The 18,472-nt window shown below is 33.3% G+C and overlaps 1 protein-coding gene across 20 annotated transcripts; it reads left to right on the forward strand.

Moving 5' to 3' along the window:
• The first annotated feature begins 6,479 nt into the window (after positions 1-6,479).
• Positions 6,480-10,826, forward strand: LOC115701333 (uncharacterized). 20 transcript variants are annotated; one of them, XM_030629098.2, is made up of 6 exons: positions 6,480-7,149; positions 8,441-8,526; positions 8,626-8,748; positions 8,840-9,643; positions 9,765-9,978; positions 10,084-10,826. In XM_030629098.2, exons 1-6 carry the CDS (start codon positions 6,873-6,875, stop codon positions 10,611-10,613), a joined length of 2,034 nt encoding a protein of 677 aa, XP_030484958.2. In that variant the 5' UTR covers positions 6,480-6,872; the 3' UTR covers positions 10,614-10,826. The 20 variants fall into 20 exon arrangements, with proteins under 20 accessions (XP_030484958.2, XP_060958642.1, XP_030484956.2 ...); XM_061102659.1 differs by having other exon boundaries at positions 6,619-7,149; positions 8,612-8,728; XM_030629096.2 differs by having other exon boundaries at positions 6,619-7,149; positions 8,441-8,521; positions 8,609-8,748.
• Positions 10,827-18,472: the final 7,646 nt, after the last annotated feature.

Here is an 18,472-nt window from a genome sequence, read left to right on the forward strand (position 1 = left end):
AATAGAAATAAATTTTGATATAGGACGAGAGTACCTATATGGTTTGGATAACTTATAGGGTTTCTATGTTTAATGCCTTTTACATATTTAATTTATCACGAGAGTAGAAAATTTGCATGTAATTGAGATTTATATATCTGAAAAGACTATAAATTACTTGAGTAAACCTACTATTGCATAGAATTTGGTAATAGGAATTGAATCAGGTTAGACCATAAAAAATAGATACAATTGAAATCATATCCCTATTTTCACATCTATTGTTAAACCTCTTATTTATTTGTTTTATTTATTTTTGCTTTGTTTATTTGGTTTCAAAATTTATCTATTCGATTGTCATATAAAAATAAGAATTCAATTGATTGGTACTTAGCTACAGTCCATGTGGAAACGATCTCACTTACCTATGTATTACTTGTTAATACGATACGTATACTAGCGTGTTAAAATACCACAATAAGTTTTTGGCGCAGTTATTGGGGACTGTTTTAGTTAATATCAATATAGTTGAATTCTATTCCAATTCGGTTTCTTTTTAATTAATTTTACTTGTGTTTTACTAATGTGTTTGACCTGTAAGGTAAATTCAGATGCTATACCTTATGGATTTTGTCCAACAACACAATGAGCCATTCTATTTTGCTAGGGGAGATTTAAAGAGCTCGGAGAGAGATGTTATCCTAATTTCTCAAGTGGGTGTTTTACTTGGTTCTTTTATAACGGACTTGATGATGAAACAAGAAGCTAGGTTGATTATGGAGCAGAGGTTACCGGAGAGCCTTTGTTAAAGAGAGGTCATGATGTAATAAATCTCTTGAATGATATGGCAAATTTTGATTACGACTAGCATTGGGATCCATCACTTCAGGGTTGAGTCACCAATACCCTCCTTATTGCCCAAACTCACCCCAACTAACTGAAGAAAAGGAGAATATACTATTACTTATACAATCACTTCCAGGAGAGATTAATCGCTTAATGGACATGGTAAGATCTTTATGTGATATTTAGTGGCTCATGATTCAGAATGTAATAACTCCAATAATAAAAGTTATGAGAGTTGTTTGAATAATGAAGAAGTGTCATTAGTTGAATACATGGAAGAGAATGATGTTGGGAATATTTTTCCAGAATTTAGATTTACTAACAAGTATGTTGAATTAACATCCTAAATATAAATATCTCTAAAATAATGAAATTAAACACGTAAGAGTTTAGAAAACTTTACATTGGTTGCAGCGGAATGTAATGACTCCTTCTGCTCAGATCTCTAACCCTTGTTCCTTTATGTCGCAGAATATTATCAAGATCTGAGCCTGGATCTCTTTCTCTCCTTTGGGTTTAATTACCACCGTCTTACTCACTATAATTGAATACTTGACTTGCTATGTGTGGGCATGGCACTCTATCATTAAGCGTTCAAATATGATGAAGAACAATGAAGGAGGTGAAATCACTATAGAAGGAATTCTCTCATCTACTAATGAAAACTATATTTTGTAGGTTGAATAGTCAAGTTGACAAAGTGGATTAGATGAGAGCATCATGTTCCTTTTATAGTGTTTCAACTAGGGCTTAGGGCTAAATTATATGAATTAAAAAATAATAAAATATTAGGCAAAAATACACTTAAGGCCGGCCACTTAAAAGGACCACTTTCTAGTTATAAGTTTACCACTTTATTTCAACAACTTATTCTTCTTTCAATAATACCATATTTTTCAATTCAATCCTATAAATGTCAAAACTATTTATTTAATAATTATAATTAATTATCAAATAATATTGTCATTTATATTATTTATTAATTAGACCATACAAAGTCTCTTAATTAATAAATTGACCCTAAAACCTCTTTTCTTCACAATTAAGCCCTTGCTTAGTGAAAATTCATAAATAAGACAGTCTAATTTTAGAATTATAATTGATTAATTAAAATCAATTAACTGAGTCTGCAAGCAGTATTATCTTAACTAGTGAGGGGACCATGGGCCTATATAACCAAGCTTCCAATAAGTAAATTTAGAATTTACCAAGTAAATTCCCTAACTTATTAATTTCGCCTTGCGCCACTATAGATTTGGAATTGTTATGATTATCCATTGTTGCAATCCTAATAGTCAAAGATCCTCTATAGATGATCTACAGTGAATAGGGATAAATTTACCGTTCTACCCTTTAATGTATTTTAACCTTAAAACACTTAGCTACCTATAAATGATACTTTAGTAAACTAATATAATTACTGAAATGAGGCCTCAATCATGTTTCTCTATTCAGCCAAGCTCGAAGGAAATCATCGTTACACTTCTAAATACTTATAGAAGCTATAGATTCCATATTTATGATCAGCGCTCTCACTCAATTGAACTACCATGTTCCCAAGATGTAAATTTTTGCCAGAATCATTTGTTAGCATCTACGAACAACTTGAAGAACATAAATAATACAACTAAGCTGAACCTAACCATATCAGGATTAAGATCCATAGGCCTAAGATCAACCATTGATATTGACTTAGAAAGATATGACGGTAAGTTTATGATATCTTATCCAAGGTCAATATCTGTCCCTTCCAATGTATACTCCATACATCCGATACTGGTAAACTTTGCCAATACCCTGGAAAGAATATAGCACTTATTTAAGGTGTAAGTATACCTTATTGCCGATTATCATGTCAGTCTAAATCCAGTGAACTGACAAATCATGGGAATTAAACTTTTGATCATATAATCATGATTATACTCCACTGTGCTGATGATACTATAATCATGAATAAATATATATTTATATATGTTCTGGACTTAATAAAATTTATACATTAAACATAATCATGAAATAAATCATATGAACCATGCAACATAAAAGCAATTCCTGATCTTATATTAATTAGTAAATCTGATTATAATGAAATGTGTTTTATTTAGGGCACAAAATCCAATAAATGAGTGTACAATTGAAGATCAAGATCCTTTTAAAGTGGTATTAACTCAAAATTTGGCTAAATCGAACTCTTGACAAATAATGAGAGAAAAACTTATCTTTATTAATTGATCAGCTTGTACAATGAATGATAGAGAGAGAGAGAGAGAGAGAGAGAGAGAGAGAGAGAGAGTGAGAGAGCTTATGGATTGATAATGAGTAAAAGACAATGGAATTTAACTCCTTACAAAAACCTCACTAATGTGATTAACTTAATTAGAAACAAACGTCATCCTTAACAACCCTCCCTCTTCTCTCTCTCTCTCTCTCTCTCTCTCTCTCTCTCTCTCTCTCTCTCTCTCTCTCTCTCTCTCTCTCTCTCTCTCTCTCTCTCTCTCTCTCTCTCTCTCTCTCTTTATCTCTCACACTATCAGTAATTACAAGAATGAACTCAAAGCATTAGTGTCTAAGATGAGCTAGTTTAGGCTATTTATACTTAAATGGTCTGAGTACTAAAATCCGTAACTAATCTAACTAATACACAACTAACTAAACTAACACATTAGCTAACTAACTGGTTTTCTAATCAAAACACATAACAAAGCCATCCCGCAAAAGAGTAGCCACCAATCTCTATCACTGAAATACTCGCCATCTATCAATGAAGTCTTATTATTATTTTTAGTTATGTAAATAATATAAAATGATTATAATTTCTTCTGTTTAGTAAACAATACAATTAAAATATTATTTTTAATTATTTTATATTTTACCTATTCAAATACGTGTTAAGATTACTAGCTTTTTATATTATTAGACAGTGGTTCAATTTCATTTGGAGAATAATATTTTTAAAGTAGATTATTATTTTTTTTTTTCAAATCATAAACTAAATTATTTTAAGAATTTAATTAAAGAATTATTACATGAAAAATACAAATTTATACTTTATTTACAAAAATACTTTCATAAGGCGTGAACAACATTTATACCTTTAATGTGTTTTTAATTACCAAAATACCTCTTATACTATCACTTACACACAATCGGACGAAGGTTGTTGGGTGGTTGACCGAAGGTTGCGTCAGACGAAGGTTTCAATTCTAGGAAGCATGGATTGTGAGTTGCTGTTGAAACTGTAATGTAACAGTTATATCTGTTGCAGGCCAACTAACGTGCACCTTAATTACAACTAAAAATATAAAATGTAAATGTATATATGTAAGAAACTCGTATTTTTTTTGTCACTGATCGATAATTACTTGTACCTTAATAGTAATATGCGGAGAAATAACTGTTAGCAAAATATTTATGCAACTGTAATGCAACTGTTATGAAATATTAAAAATCATAACAGTATTTTCACGTACGTAACTCTATCTACATGTCTCTTCGTGATTTAATATGAACAAATTTACCATTAGAAATTTGGAAAACAACAAAAATACACCAGGATAAACATTTTACTATAGTATTGATGCAATTTTTTTTAGATTATACTTGAGTTGGATTGTTTGGGAACTCTATTTCAACTTTTTGAGATCTGCATTTCATGGATCTGAAAATTGAAGTTAGGACATTAGTAAACTAATATAATTACTGAATTTTAGTTTCGTAGTAGTTTTTCTGCACTTTTTTTTCCTTCATGAATTTGAAACAGCCTCTATTTTGATTGATTCTGATTGTCTTCTTAGGTGGAGTGGCTAGAATTAATGGTGGTTCTCTTTCTGGTTGGATTTCGTTTCAGTTGTGTTGGGTTTGCTGGGTGGTTGCCTAAAGGTTGTATCAGACGAAAGTTTCAATCCCAGAAAATATGGATCCTGAGTTGAAGGTGTGTGTAAGAAGTATTTGTGTAATTTTTTTTTTATTTATGTTGTATATTTATTTATTTGACCAACTGAAAATATTTTTGTAATATTATTACCTTTATTGGTTAAAACTGAAAAAAAAAACCCTTTAATTAATCTATTTAGTTAGAAAAAAAATGAAAATGCGACTAAATTAATACCTCAAGCTTACATCCTAATTGAAAGTTTTTTATTTTTTTTTCTTTTCTTGAAACATAACTGTTGCCCTTAATTTTGTCCAAAATACGTGAACCAATACGACTGCGACACGTGGATTTGAGGAATATGGTTCTGAGATAATTTGACTAAGTCTTTTTATATCAAGAGTATCAGCATGAAAATACCTCCTGGAGAAGATATGAGGGGTCCACGTACTCTCGGAGGACAGAGCTATAGCAAAGCACCTCCGGGAGGCACCTGACCCCATTTGAACGGTCACCTCGCATTTAATGCCGCATGGGAGAAGGCGTATTGAAACTGCCATAAGTATTAAGTCTGACGGCGTAACCCCTCTTCTGCAGTTATTACACTATGATTAATAAGCCTAGTGACAGCTACTTCATGAGGGATCACATCAGTCAAGAAGGGATAAAGGATTATATCCACCTAACCCCTAAGATACCTAGGGTATAGGCCATGTATTTCCCATTTTATATCTGTTGGGAATGTGTGCCCCTACTGAAAATATACAGAAAGACATGTAGTTCGGTTAGGGATCACCCCATAAAAACACTATAAATACCCCCCAAACACATTAAGACGGGGGTCGAGAATTCTAGGTTTCATAAGAACCAAAGAGAGAAAAACTACCAAGAACATTCTCTGTAATAAATACCCTCATAAATACAAAAGACTTGTGGACTAAGGCTCATTAATGCCCCAACCACGTAAAAATCTCATGTGTTAAACTTCCTACAGCTTTCTTATATATTATTGAATCGGTTGCCGAAAACTTCGGTCAACAATAACATTTAGTCAACCTCCTGTTACAACCTCTTAGTCAATCTCCTCGCCCGAAAACACATGTAGGAATATTTTTTTTTCAAATTTTTTTTGAGGGGGTGTTCGTTATGCTTACAACATCATCCCTGTAAATTTTTGAAAAATTTCGAATAGTTTACAGTGCCGAAAATACGTTTGAAGTTTTTTGAACGCGCGTGGTAAACTGGAATATCAGGAACTCTGTTTTCGGTACTGTAAACTATTCAGAATTTTTCAAAACTTTACATGGATGATACTGTAACTATAACGAATACTACAATGAAAAAATTTGAAAAGAAAATATTCGGACATGTAATTTTGGACATGAAAATTGTTTAAGAGATTTTAATAGGAGGTTGTAATTAGTTTTTATCTAACATGAGTTATCCTCATATAAAAATTGAAAGTTATATATGAGAGGGTATAAGTGAATGAATTTAAAAGTTAGTTACTTCGGTCACAAATATGGAAAGTTAAATCAAGTTCGTTCCTCATATAGCTTTCATGGACAGCTGTCATTCAGAAAGAGCGAGTCTCCCTTTTGAATATCGGCAATTGCGGGCACCACCGCCCACTTTGGGTCACAACTTGTCGTTTGTCCCTTCCAACTCAATTGGGCAAAATGGGAAAGTGACCATTCTTACATTTTAACCCCATGTGATCGATAAATACCTTTTATATTTTTTTATTTAAAAATAAATATGATTCCGTAATTTCTTCGATCCACCAGGGCTATTTTGGGCGAAAAAAAGTCACAATCCTTGTGATTTCCTTCGGGTTTCGTCCGCGTAACCTCATGGATCCAATCTGAGCCGTCCATCGTTTCACAATATCTGATCTCGAAACCCTAGTTCCACCTCCCTCCTTCCTTTTTATAGACAATAAATTTTCAAATTTGCCGTTCAACCCTCTCTCCTATATCTCAAAATTTAGTCCGCCATTACAAAGAAAAATAAAGAGCTCAGAGTTAGAGCCTAGCCTCTGTCCTTCGATTTAGGGTTTAATCCATTTTTTTTTTTTAAAAAAGAGACAAATCAAAGCCCAAAGGTTTTGGCTATTGAAATTGAAATTCTAGAATTTTTGCTGGAGTCTTTTTCTTCTTCTTCTTCTACATCGGATATGGAGAGGATAGCAGCGGCGGCGCATGCCGCGACGTCGTTTGTGTTCCTGAGTTGGCAGGAGGTGTTCGTTTCTACCGATAAAGGGAAGAGGGAGGTCCATTATTATCTGAAGCGAAGCAATGGGACCTCTGATCTGGCTGTGATAGGGAAAGAGAAGAGCTCGAGGCACATGTCGTATCACTACGCTTTGAGGAATCGTTCGCCTTTCGTGGCCCCTCTTGCCAAACTAAAGTCTCGAAGAGAGGTCATTGATTGGCTTAATTCCGTTGTTGCAGGTAAATTTCGCCTTTTTCAATTTTCATTTTTAATTTTTTCGTAATGGTTTTCTCCAATCCAGGATTCGGTATTCTTGTTTTTTTGGGGACGGGACTTCTTATTCAAAATTTTCTTCTATTTTCTGATTTGTGGGTTTTCAATCATTTTGCGCTGAGTGGAGATTTTGGATTTTGGGAGGAGACTTCATATTCAATTGTTCTTCTATCTTCTGGTTGGGATTTTTAATTTTGTGGAGGGAACTTCTCATTCAATTTGGTCCGTGGATTTCCAATCATTTTGGGTTTTGTTTTGCTTTGTTTCGTGGTTTTCAGATTCGGTTAATCGTAAAAACTCTAAATAAGAAGGCTTTTCGGTCTAGTTTTTGGGTGTTTTGATTTGGCTTTTTAGTTGGCAAATTCATTTCCAGATTTGATTTGGTTTAGGCTGATGTATTGTTATACTGGCGTTTGAATACATATTGTTTTCTCTTCTCTTCTGTGTGTTGGCCTAGTCTGTTCCCCTCTTTTTAAAGTTCGATAACTTTTCGTCCATGTCTATATATTTTCACCGTTAAATCGGTTGCGAAATCCACCCAGGTGACTCTTGGCCCTCATTATTTCGATGAAGGGTTTCGTTGACTCTGTGAGCAATGTTTTTCTTATTCTTTCTTCTTCTTTTATCTTTCAGATCTGTTGGTCCTGAAATTCCTTAATATTATTAGCTTCTATCTTAATTTCCCCTGGGAATCCCATTGATAGATTTGAGAACATAAACGTCGCATGATTTTAATCATGTTTCTATTTCCCCACTCCTTCAACAGTTTTTGCTTTTACTTTAGACGAGAATTCTTTCTGGGATCATAGCCTAGTTCGGTTTCTTCTCTTTATCCTCGTGTCAGTCTCTGCAATTTCTCACTTGACCTATGGATTTCTAGTGATCCTGTTTCTGTTAACTGACTATGCTTTGGGCTGCAGGATTGTTTATTAAATTGTAAAGAGCCGGTTGAGAGCATCGGAATCCTTAAGCCCTCAAATTTTCTAGGTCAAGATCCTTCATGGCCAACTTATTGTGTTTTTTTTGTTAATGATCTTTGTTGAAAGAAATCCTTGCTATCTGGATACATATGTTTTATCTTGTTTTGCAAGCTTATATTGTATAACTTTGTCTTACTTATATTGGTTATCCTGTTATCTGGTCAAATATATAAATTTAAATGTATGATAAGATTTTTCTTGTTACGAAGTCATTCCTTTTGGTATTACTAAATCTGTACGCAATGTATTTTTCTAATAAATTTTATGCACTCTTCAGATTCCTCAACCAACAAATCTTCTCATCTAGACGTGGGTACTTTGGACTGTAGAAATGCATGCAAGTTGGATGTTGAATCTTGTAAGGTATGATTGTGTTGTTTATCTACTCTTATATTACAGTCTTAAATTATGATTTTACTTTTTCCTTTTTGTAAATTTTCAATAGTAGGGGATGTTCCACAGGAGATGCAATTACGGAAGGTGGGCCATTGTGCTAATGATTTTCAATGGTTGGGTTCACCATTGTCAAGCAGAAAAAAGCGGAAGCATTATCAGTCTTTTCAGTGTAATGGTGTTAGAATATCTGTGAGTGAAGTTTCTTTGTTTTAGATATTTTTTTGTATGTTAATATTTAGTCCACTGTGTTAATGTTCTGCTGTCCCTTCAATCTCTTCAGGTTCATGACTTTGTTTATGTTTTGGCGGAAGAGGATAAACGTCTTGTTGCTTACTTGGAAGATATGTATGAAGAATCTAGAGGCAGCAAGATTGTTGTGGTACGTTGGTATCACAAAATTGATGAGGTTGGTATTGTTTTGCCTCAAAATTATAATGACAGGGAAATTTTCTTTTCTCTCTGTCTTCAAGATCTAAATATTGAGTGCATAGATGGATTAGCTACTGTTCTCAGCCCCCTTCATTACGAGAAGTTTCAGAATGAGGCAAGACACACACAATTGGAACCATTTGTCTGCCGCAAACAATTTGAAGATGATGATGTTACGCCTTTTGACATAACTCAAGTTAAAGGTTATTGGAAACAGGATATACTCAGATACATGTATTCTGTTTCTTTAAAGGACTATGATATTTCTCAACAATCTAATGATTCTCTTTTGGAAGAAAATGCTCCTGCTATTGGTGTAAGGCCTAAAAAGAGGCAATGCACTGAGAGAAGAGAGCTGACTAGTGCTGTATATTTGGAGCCACGTAATTTAGTTAAAAGTGGGATTGATTTCAACTGTGGAAATGAAACATGTGATATGGATGGAGGAAAATATTTTTCAACGTTGTCTACGAAAGTAACTAAGGATAACTCTTCACAGTTGTATGAAGTAGGTTCTGAGGTTGAAGTGCTCTCCCAAGATAGTGGTATCAGGGGATGTTGGTTTAGAGCCTCTATTATTAAGAAACACAAAGATAAAGTGAAGGTGCGATATGTGGATATCCAAGATGCTTCTGATGAGGCCAATAAGCTTGAGGTATGTGTTATTGTAGTTTGTAGCATCTCAAAATTTTATTGTTTGCAACATTTATTTTTGAACTTCGGGTTAGCTTGTATTAGTCAACTTACTTGTATATCTTTTTGGGTGTGGTTTATAGGAATGGGTGCTGTCTTCTAAGGTTGCTTGTCCTGATCACTTGGGTTTTCGTATGGATGGAAGAGCAGTTGTTCGTCCTGCCCCGCAGCCCAATAAAGGTCGAGTTTCATGGGTAGTTCATGTTGGGACTGTTGTGGATGTATGGCGGCATGATGGTTGGTGGGAAGGCATCGTGATCCGTGTGTCTGATGATGAATTTCATGTATTTTTTCCAGGTATGCATGATTTCTCTTGGAAAGTAGTTAGTACACAGTTTTTTCCCCTTTTCTTATCTATTTTTGGTGTTAATATATTTCAATGTCTTTACTTTACCTTTGCAGCTGAAAAGCAGGAGTCTTTTTTTAGCCGTCTTGAATTGAGACATTCTCAAGAATGGTTAGGAAATCAGTGGATTCAGATGAAGGAAAGGGCAGATCTTGTGCCTGTTGTAAGTTCCAGTTTAGAATTTAAGAGAGTCACACAAATGTCCGATCATGTTTCTGCCCAAGTTACACAATACGAAAACAAAACATCTGGAAAAGTTGAAAATCAGTACAAGGATTCAGGTCCTGAAAGTGACAAAGATTATAGGAAGGATAAAGATCTCAATATAGTTTTAGATCTATCAAAGGATAATGTGTTTTCCAAATTGAAGTGGAAGTCATCCAAGAAAAGACGACGAGTCAGTGGTTGTTCTTCCCAAAAATTGCATCGATTTGATGCTGGTGTATTTCCAACTCGCACTCGGGAAAGATACGTGATTTCAACCTCGATGAAACGTGATCATGAGAACTGTAAGTACGTGGGGGATTCTCTCTTCACCTCCTCCTCTGTTGTCCCACATCTTACTAGTTTGGTTATGTCTAGGTGAGAGTTTGTAAGTACTAGGATCTCTCTCTTTCTTTTCTTTCCTAACTAAATTTTCCACTTTTTCTATTCTCTTTTAGAATACACGACCCTGCCTTGCATCTGTTCGATGCGACCACGGTCCCTCCTAGTCTCATGTAGCTCACTTACCAATAACATGTAAGAGAAAAAAAAAAGTTATACTTTGTGGCAATCGAGTCTTTATTTTGTTCTCACAGCCAAAATAGTTCAATTTTTTCATTTGAGTATTTCTTTTAAAAAAAATATGCAAGGTAAATTGTGTAAACTGTACCGTCGGCTTGTCGTAATTTTGTGATTTAGTTATGTCCAATTTAAAAGTTTCGTAATAGTAACAGAGGTTGCCGTCGTAGACTTGGTACGAAGATTCGTGGAGTATGCGTAGCTTAGTAGTAGGCGACTAGGCGGTGGCCAACTTGTACTTATTCGTAGACGTTATCTGAGTATTGTAACGTAGCTTGCTGAGTTGGATCGTAGACTTAAGCTTAGATTCCCATTTGACTATTATTATTATTATTAAAGATCGGTGGCAACTAATGTGACGTCATATCGTTTTTGTCTTTTTATTTGCATTGAAATCTATGAAATATAAATGGGGATCTTACGTATGGTATTTTTTTTATCATTTTTGCTCGCACTTATTTTTTTACATTTTTCTTTTATCAAATTTTAAAAAAATTGTGTGTTTCAAGTTTTAAAATTACAAGAATATAAAAATAATTTTAAAAAAAATAAAATTAAAAAAATTACAAGAATACTTTAAAATTAAAATTTAAAATAATTTAAAAAATAATATAATTGCAATATGTAAAATAATATTTAAATTATATTTTTTTTATTTAGTTTTCATAATTTAATTTATTTTTTTTTATGAAATTTATTATATACTTTCAATGTTTTTTCTCTTTTCTTTCTAAGTTAGTGAGCGTTAAAATAAAAAATAAATAATTATATTAATAATAGAAATAATAAAATGATGATTTTAAAATATGGGCATATGAAATAATGTGTAATATATAATTAATATATCAATACACATTGTGTCAATTAGAAAAAAAAATGAAAAAAAATCTTATCATTGTATTTAATAAAATATGTCAAAAAAATAAACTCAATATATGTATTTAAACTACAAAGTAACACACATACAACCAAAAATATTGTTTTAAAGAAACTAAAAAATATACACCATAAAAATAGGAGTTATTATAAAAATACTGGATTTTAAGCAAAAATTTACAATTTTACTACTACATGGAATTTTTTACAAAATTACTGTAGAACAACTAAAAGATAACCGTAGAACAACAGTGAAAACTTAACACAGTACACAGTATAAAACTTACACAGTATTTTTTTTTTTAAAAAAAATATAATATTTTTTAAAAAAATTCACCCCACCGTAAAAAAGAAAAAAAGTTAAAAATTTCAATATATGGTATAAAAACTTCTAAAAAATATAAATGAAAAAATAACTAAAAGTTAACTGTTGAATAAAAAAATATTTCAGAAAAATTACACCATAAAAAATGTACATAAACTAAACAATAACTGTACAAAAAAAAAATACATAAAAACAACTATAAAATACCTAAACAACAACACAAAAAAACTATAAAATAATAAAAAGACAACTATAAATCAATTAAAAAAATAACAAGACAACAACTTTGTTAAAATGTGCAAATTATTCATAAATCAACTCCGAATAAACTACAAAACATTTAAAAAAAATACTATTTTTATTGATCATGTAAAAGAGAGAAAGATATAGGAAGAGTGATCCTAATTTTTTTTTGTAAGAATCAGGGGTGTTCACAGATTGATTTGGTCCGAATTTTCAATTTTTTTACAACAAACCACTATTATGGTTTTTTATAAATTCAAAATCAAACCAAACCAATAAAATGATCAAACTAAACCACTCAACAACAAATTGGTTTGGTTCGAACCATGGTTTGTATTTCGTAGTTGTTCTAATTTTTTTTTTTATAATAATTGTTCATTTTTCGGTATTTTTTTTTACTTTTAATAAGTTTATAGTACATAAGTAACAATAAAAAATTATTATCGTGACAATATAAACTCAATATCAATATTTTACTTAAAGTTGTTTCCAAATATTAATATTTTATCTCTCAAAATATATTAAGTATATATATAATAATTATACAAATTGGTTTGATTTGAACCACTACTTAGATTTCTAAAACCGTGACCAAACCAAAAAATTTAAAACGGTCTGAATTGATCAAATCATTCACACCGGATTCATTTGGTCCGATCTCAAATAGTTTGGTCAGGATTGGTTGAGGTTTGGAACCACGGATTGCGGATTATATGAACACCCCTATGTAAGATAGAGTAAGAGTGTTAAAAAAGTATGAGAAAAAGTGTGAAAGTAAAAGAATCATATTTTAGTAAAGGTTAAAAGAAATTAATTAAGATTTTTTTTTTATATAAAAGTGATTAATTATAGAAAAATAGTATAAAATAATTTGAGTGTGAATAGTAATAAAAGATAGAAAGAAATATAATAAAAAATAATAAAATAAAAGTTTGTGAGAGAGTGAAAAAGTGTTAGGAAAAAAATATAAAAAAATATATTTATTATATATTTATATATACAAATATTTATCGAGATTTTTAGAAAATAAATATTTAGGAGCTAAAAAATAGTAACATACAAAAATAAATGATATGGAAATTTTTACGTGGTTTAGGTATTAATTAACCTTAGTCCACGAATCAGTCTATTAGCCTCTAATGGTGTGTTTGATGTGTTTATAATATTTTGCAAGAAACCCTAACTCTCTGTCCCTGATTTCTCTTAAAGAAGAAGAAAGCTTAGAACAATATTGGCAGAGCTTCGGGTATTTAGGTTGTGATCCCCCCTTCGTATGAAATTAGAAGGGTATTTATACGCTAAGGGTGGGTATGGACATACCCATGACTCGCCTAGAGTTTTCGCCAAAAGCCTACTAATGGGGTAAATTACATGCAAATGAGAGATGACTATAGGGCCCCTTAGAAATAATTGTGCTCGCGCGTGTAACAGCTGGACTATTGGGGACCATTGTACGTAGTGAACACGTGTTGCCAAAAGTTTCAACCTTTAAAAGTAAATGCTTAGAATAATCGTCTGGCAAAAAGGTATGTGAGGTGCGGGCACTACCAAGTTCTGGCTCAGAGACAAGATCTGATTCTGTGTCAAAAAAGCATAACCGTTGATGGGTGATCTGGGATGCATCCAAGGTAGATGTCCTCGATACTCCTGGGCAGTTAGTGTCCGCGATAGACCCTTCGAGTACCCATCTGAGTATCAATTGGGTAGACTCTGAGTAAGGGCCACTCTGTTGGGGATTATTTTACCAGGATCTAAATTTACTACCATGTATGTTGTTTAACATTCTAAATATGAATCTTCTAAAAAGAATGGAGTTTAAAGACATATAAAGTTCAAGACACCTTACATTGATTGCAGCAGAATTAAGTGTCTCCTTCCACTCAGATCTCTAACCCTTATTCTTTTCTGTCCCAGAGTATTATCAAGATCTAAGCTCGATTCTCCTTCAAGTGTTTCGATTTTTCACAGTCTTACACACTATGATTGAGTACTTGACTTGTTATGTGTGGGTATTTACTCTATCACTATGAGGCTCAAAAATTGAAGAGAGAGAGAGAGAGAGAGAGAGAGAGAGAGAGAGAGAGAGAGAGAGAGAGAGAGAGAGAGAGAGAGAGAGAGAGAAAAGACTTTGACAAATTTGACTGAAAGACTTATGTTATATTTGTCAATTTTTGAGTCTATCACTATCTATTTATAGGAATCTTTCTAGGTTTAGGTTTGAATTATATAGCATTAAAAAAAATGATAAATAAATGGCTAAATACACCTTAAGTGGCCGGCCATAGGATGTGGGCCCCACTTATTATAATTTTTCCATTTCATTCAATAATTTATCCTTACTTTCACAAATGTCATATTCTCCAATTTCAATCCTTTAAATGTCAAAACTATTTATTTAATAATTAAAATTAATTATCAAATAAAATTGCCATTTAATTTATTTATTAATTAGACTTAACAAAGTCTCTCAATTAATAAATAAACCCTAAAAACTTTTTTATTCATAATTAAGCCCTTGTTTAGTGAAAATTCATAAATAAGACATAGTCTAATTTTAGAATTATAATTGATTAATTAAAATTAATTAAATGAGTCTTACAAGCAGTATTATCTCAACTAGTGTGGGGACCATGGGCCTATATAATCAAGCCTCCAATAAGCAGATCTAGAATTTACTAACTAAATTCCCTAACTTATTAATTCCTCCTTGCACCACTACATATTTGGAATTGCACTCTTAATTATATAGAGCACTCTATATGTTCCACGATATAGATACGCTATGAAATTATCCATTGTTCTAATCCCAATAATCAAAGATCCTCTATAAGGTATTTACATCGAGTAGAGATAAATTTACCGTTTCACCCCTTAATGTATTTTATCCTTAAAATCCTTAAAATACTTAGCTTTCTAAAAATGATATTTCAGTAAACTAATATAATTACTGAAATAAGAGCTCTTCCATTTATCTCTGTTAAGCCAAGCTCAAAGGAAATCATCATTTCACTTCTATGTCCAGATAGAAGCTACAGATTCCATATCTATGATTACCACTCCCACTCAATTTTACTATCATGTTCCCAAGATGTATGTGTTTACCCGTACGAGCTTCAACGAACAACTCAAAGAACATAAATAACACTCTTGAGATCGAACTTAACCATATCAGGATTAAGATCTTTTGATCTACTAGTGATATTAACTCAGAAAGATACAACGGTAGGATTATAATATCTTTACCAAGATCAATATCAGTCTCAGTCCAATGTATACTCCGTATATTCGATACTAGCATACTTTGCCAATGTCCTGGAAAGAACATAACACTTATTCAAGGTATAATTAAACTTTATCGTTGACTATCACATCAGTGTAAATCCAGTGCACTGATGACTCATGGGACACTAACTTTTGAAACATATAATCACAATTACCTTCTACTGTGTTGACATCACTATAATTGTGAATAACTATATATTTTGGATTTCACAGAAATTGTATATTAAACCATAAACATGAATAATACATGTAAACATAAATGACTTCTAATCTTCTATTGACAATAAATCAGATTATATTGAAATGAATTTTGTTTAGGGCATAAAATCCAAACACACTCCGGGTCCTAGAGTGGTAATAGGTATTCCGTGTCCGGGAAGCAAGGATAAGGCGAGGTAGACTTCCACTTATCTCTTAGTCTTGACTTGTCTCCCAATTCTGTGAAGCTTCTTCGTGACTAGGCCTTTAGTAGGGGATTTTAATTTGTAAAATTATGAGCTTATCTGTTCCTTTATATGCCACGTGTCACATATTCAAAAACAGAGATAATATTTACCCCCAAGCTTTCGGGACTCTTTGAGTTGCGAGAGCTTGCAGTCTTCTTCCATCTCTTCCAGATAAGTTTTTGACACGTGGTGACTAGTAGGATCACGGATGTCCCTTGAGTTGTCATTAATTAAAGGACTAAAAATTGAAGGTACCATGAGTGTGGCACATATGCGGTGCCTATAATGCATTTGTTGATAAGACGCGCGTGTATGGGGTGCTTTTCTTGAAAAAAGTTGCAATGATAGTAGGTCGATTGAAATGATCCCTCTTTAATGCGTACAATACTCGAGGCAGGCAATGATGATTAATAAATACACTGAGCAAGTTTTAAATGCCATCTTCTTAACTTCTCATTCGTGGGATCAAATTGTACTTTTGGAAAGAGAATCTGGACCATCCATTTCAAATTGTTAGGATTTTGGGTTGAAGTATAGGTTCATAAAACCCATTTTTTTTTTCTTTTTTCACCATCTTAGACTTTTGACATCATTTTCCTTTAAACTTCAAACTTCAAACAAAAACCCCATTTTTTTAGGAAAAAACTTTAACCTTGCCATTCTTCAGTGGTGAATGCAAGAGATTTTTGATTGCTTGATTTAATAATTCCTGAATCTTCGTGTAGCCTGATTTCTAAACACAGAGTCAATAAACCCGAACTACTCCACCCCAAGCCAGACGAAGGTTTCGACGTTCAAGCTGGCTTTGATCGCATGATTGGTTAGGTTAACAACTCCTTGGTAAATTTCCACAACAACCTTTCATTCCCCACTCATATATTAAGTAAGTATTCTGACGCTCTGTTGAACCTTGTTATTTTGTATCCATGATAGAAATGCTTAGTTCAAGCTAGGTCTCAAAACTTTGATATGTGTGAATGGTAAAATGGTGTCCGTAGAATTTTCATTGCTAGGATAGGGTCCTTTTGAAATTTCTTATCTGGGAGAGTGTTGAGATCGTCTGGATGTTAGGACATTGACGTCTGAACTTCGTAGGCACTTGCATGTTTTTATGATTCTAGAATTAGGGTTTAGACCAGGCAGGATGAACTTTTGAGTGAGTACTATGCATGTTCATCTTTTGTGCGCCTATTTAGATTTTTTAGGACTCCGAATGGACTTAATTTTTTAGAATTTGCTTTCAATTTTGTTTTGGTATATTTCCCTGCGTTCCTCACTTGTTACTTCGAGTTGCCTGCATAGACAAGCTTTTAGGAATTATGGGTCCGGCAGGGACCTTTCCAAGAAATTATAGAGGAGGCTTTCCCTGATGCCCACTTTGTCATTTAGATATTAGGTGTCTAATTGCTTGGCTTTTCTTTTCTCTTTATTTTTTCAGTGATGGATTTGAACCAAGAATTCCATCTCGATGCAATGGAAATTGAAGAAAATCCGGCTGCTACTCTTGGAGGCTGCTCCATCCGGGTAGTCATTAAATCCAAAGGAAAAGGGAAGGTTAAGACACCGCCTCCCACATCTTAGTTCAATGACTTCATTTGGGAAATGGATCAGAAAGAAAACTACTTTAGGTCGTATGGCATGCTAAGCTATATGCCACTGAAGCTTGAATGCGCAACATTCCGGGACTAATGTGGCACAGATTTTCTACCGCGGGAGAATCTACTTTCGTGAGCACTGACGGGTTCAGCGCTTGGAGTTGGGCCCATATACAAGCAGGTCACATCTTCCCATGAGGACTTACTTTTTAGAGTTTGTTGCGCAGATTGGGATAGCGCCTTTCCAATTAATACCTCTGACTTACAAGCTCTTAACCGAATGGTATATCTTTTGAAAAATTCATAAGTTCGAGGTGCCCCCTGGAGGAGATTCTGTACTTTTATTGTGTGAAGCCTCAACCAATGATAACCAACTGTAAGAAGGTGGGGTTCTACAAGCTAAAAAGGTATTCAGATTCTTATTTTCCTACCAGCCATACCCAACGTTCCCATGACCTCTAAGAATACTGGTTCTTCTCCACTAGTTTCATAATAAAGAGGGTGCCTACCTTCAACTTCGCTTCCAAATCCCAGGTGAATATTTTTACACTCACTGTTTTGGTCTTTCTCTCTTTCAAAATCTTTTTTATTCTGGTTTAAGTGCTAATTGGGCTTTTTCACTTCTCTTTTTTGGCAGAGCTTGTACCTTGGAACACTGAAATTGAGGAAATGACCAAGAAAGTATCCCAATACAAGGCCTTTACTGAAGCACAACTATAAGTTGAAGGTTTGGTCACCACCAAGTTGCTCCGTGAACATAGACTAATTGCTAGTTTCTAAAACATCGATAATGTCAGTGGTTGGGGCCAAAGTCAAGCTTTGAAAAAGGTCAAGGAGGTGATAGCTCGTGATTTGGCTAAGATTATCACGGAGGCCACCAAAGAGGATAAGCTCC

Source organism: Cannabis sativa, chromosome 8, assembly GCF_029168945.1.
Source record: "Cannabis sativa cultivar Pink pepper isolate KNU-18-1 chromosome 8, ASM2916894v1, whole genome shotgun sequence".
NCBI lineage: Eukaryota > Viridiplantae > Streptophyta > Magnoliopsida > Rosales > Cannabaceae > Cannabis > Cannabis sativa.

What these genes read in the sequence shown, in the direction of transcription:
- LOC115701333 (XM_061102654.1), top strand. Translation starts at nt 6,873, where the DNA reads ATGGAGAGGATAGCAGCGGCGGCGCATGCCGCGACGTCGTTTGTGTTC. An exon ending in CAAGTTGGATGTTGAATCTT is followed by an intron (nt 8,522 to 8,608) that starts GTAAGGTATGAT and finishes AATTTTCAATAG; the next exon opens with TAGGGGATGTTCCACAGGAG. An exon ending in GTAATGGTGTTAGAATATCT is followed by an intron (nt 8,749 to 8,839) that starts GTGAGTGAAGTT and finishes CAATCTCTTCAG; the next exon opens with GTTCATGACTTTGTTTATGT.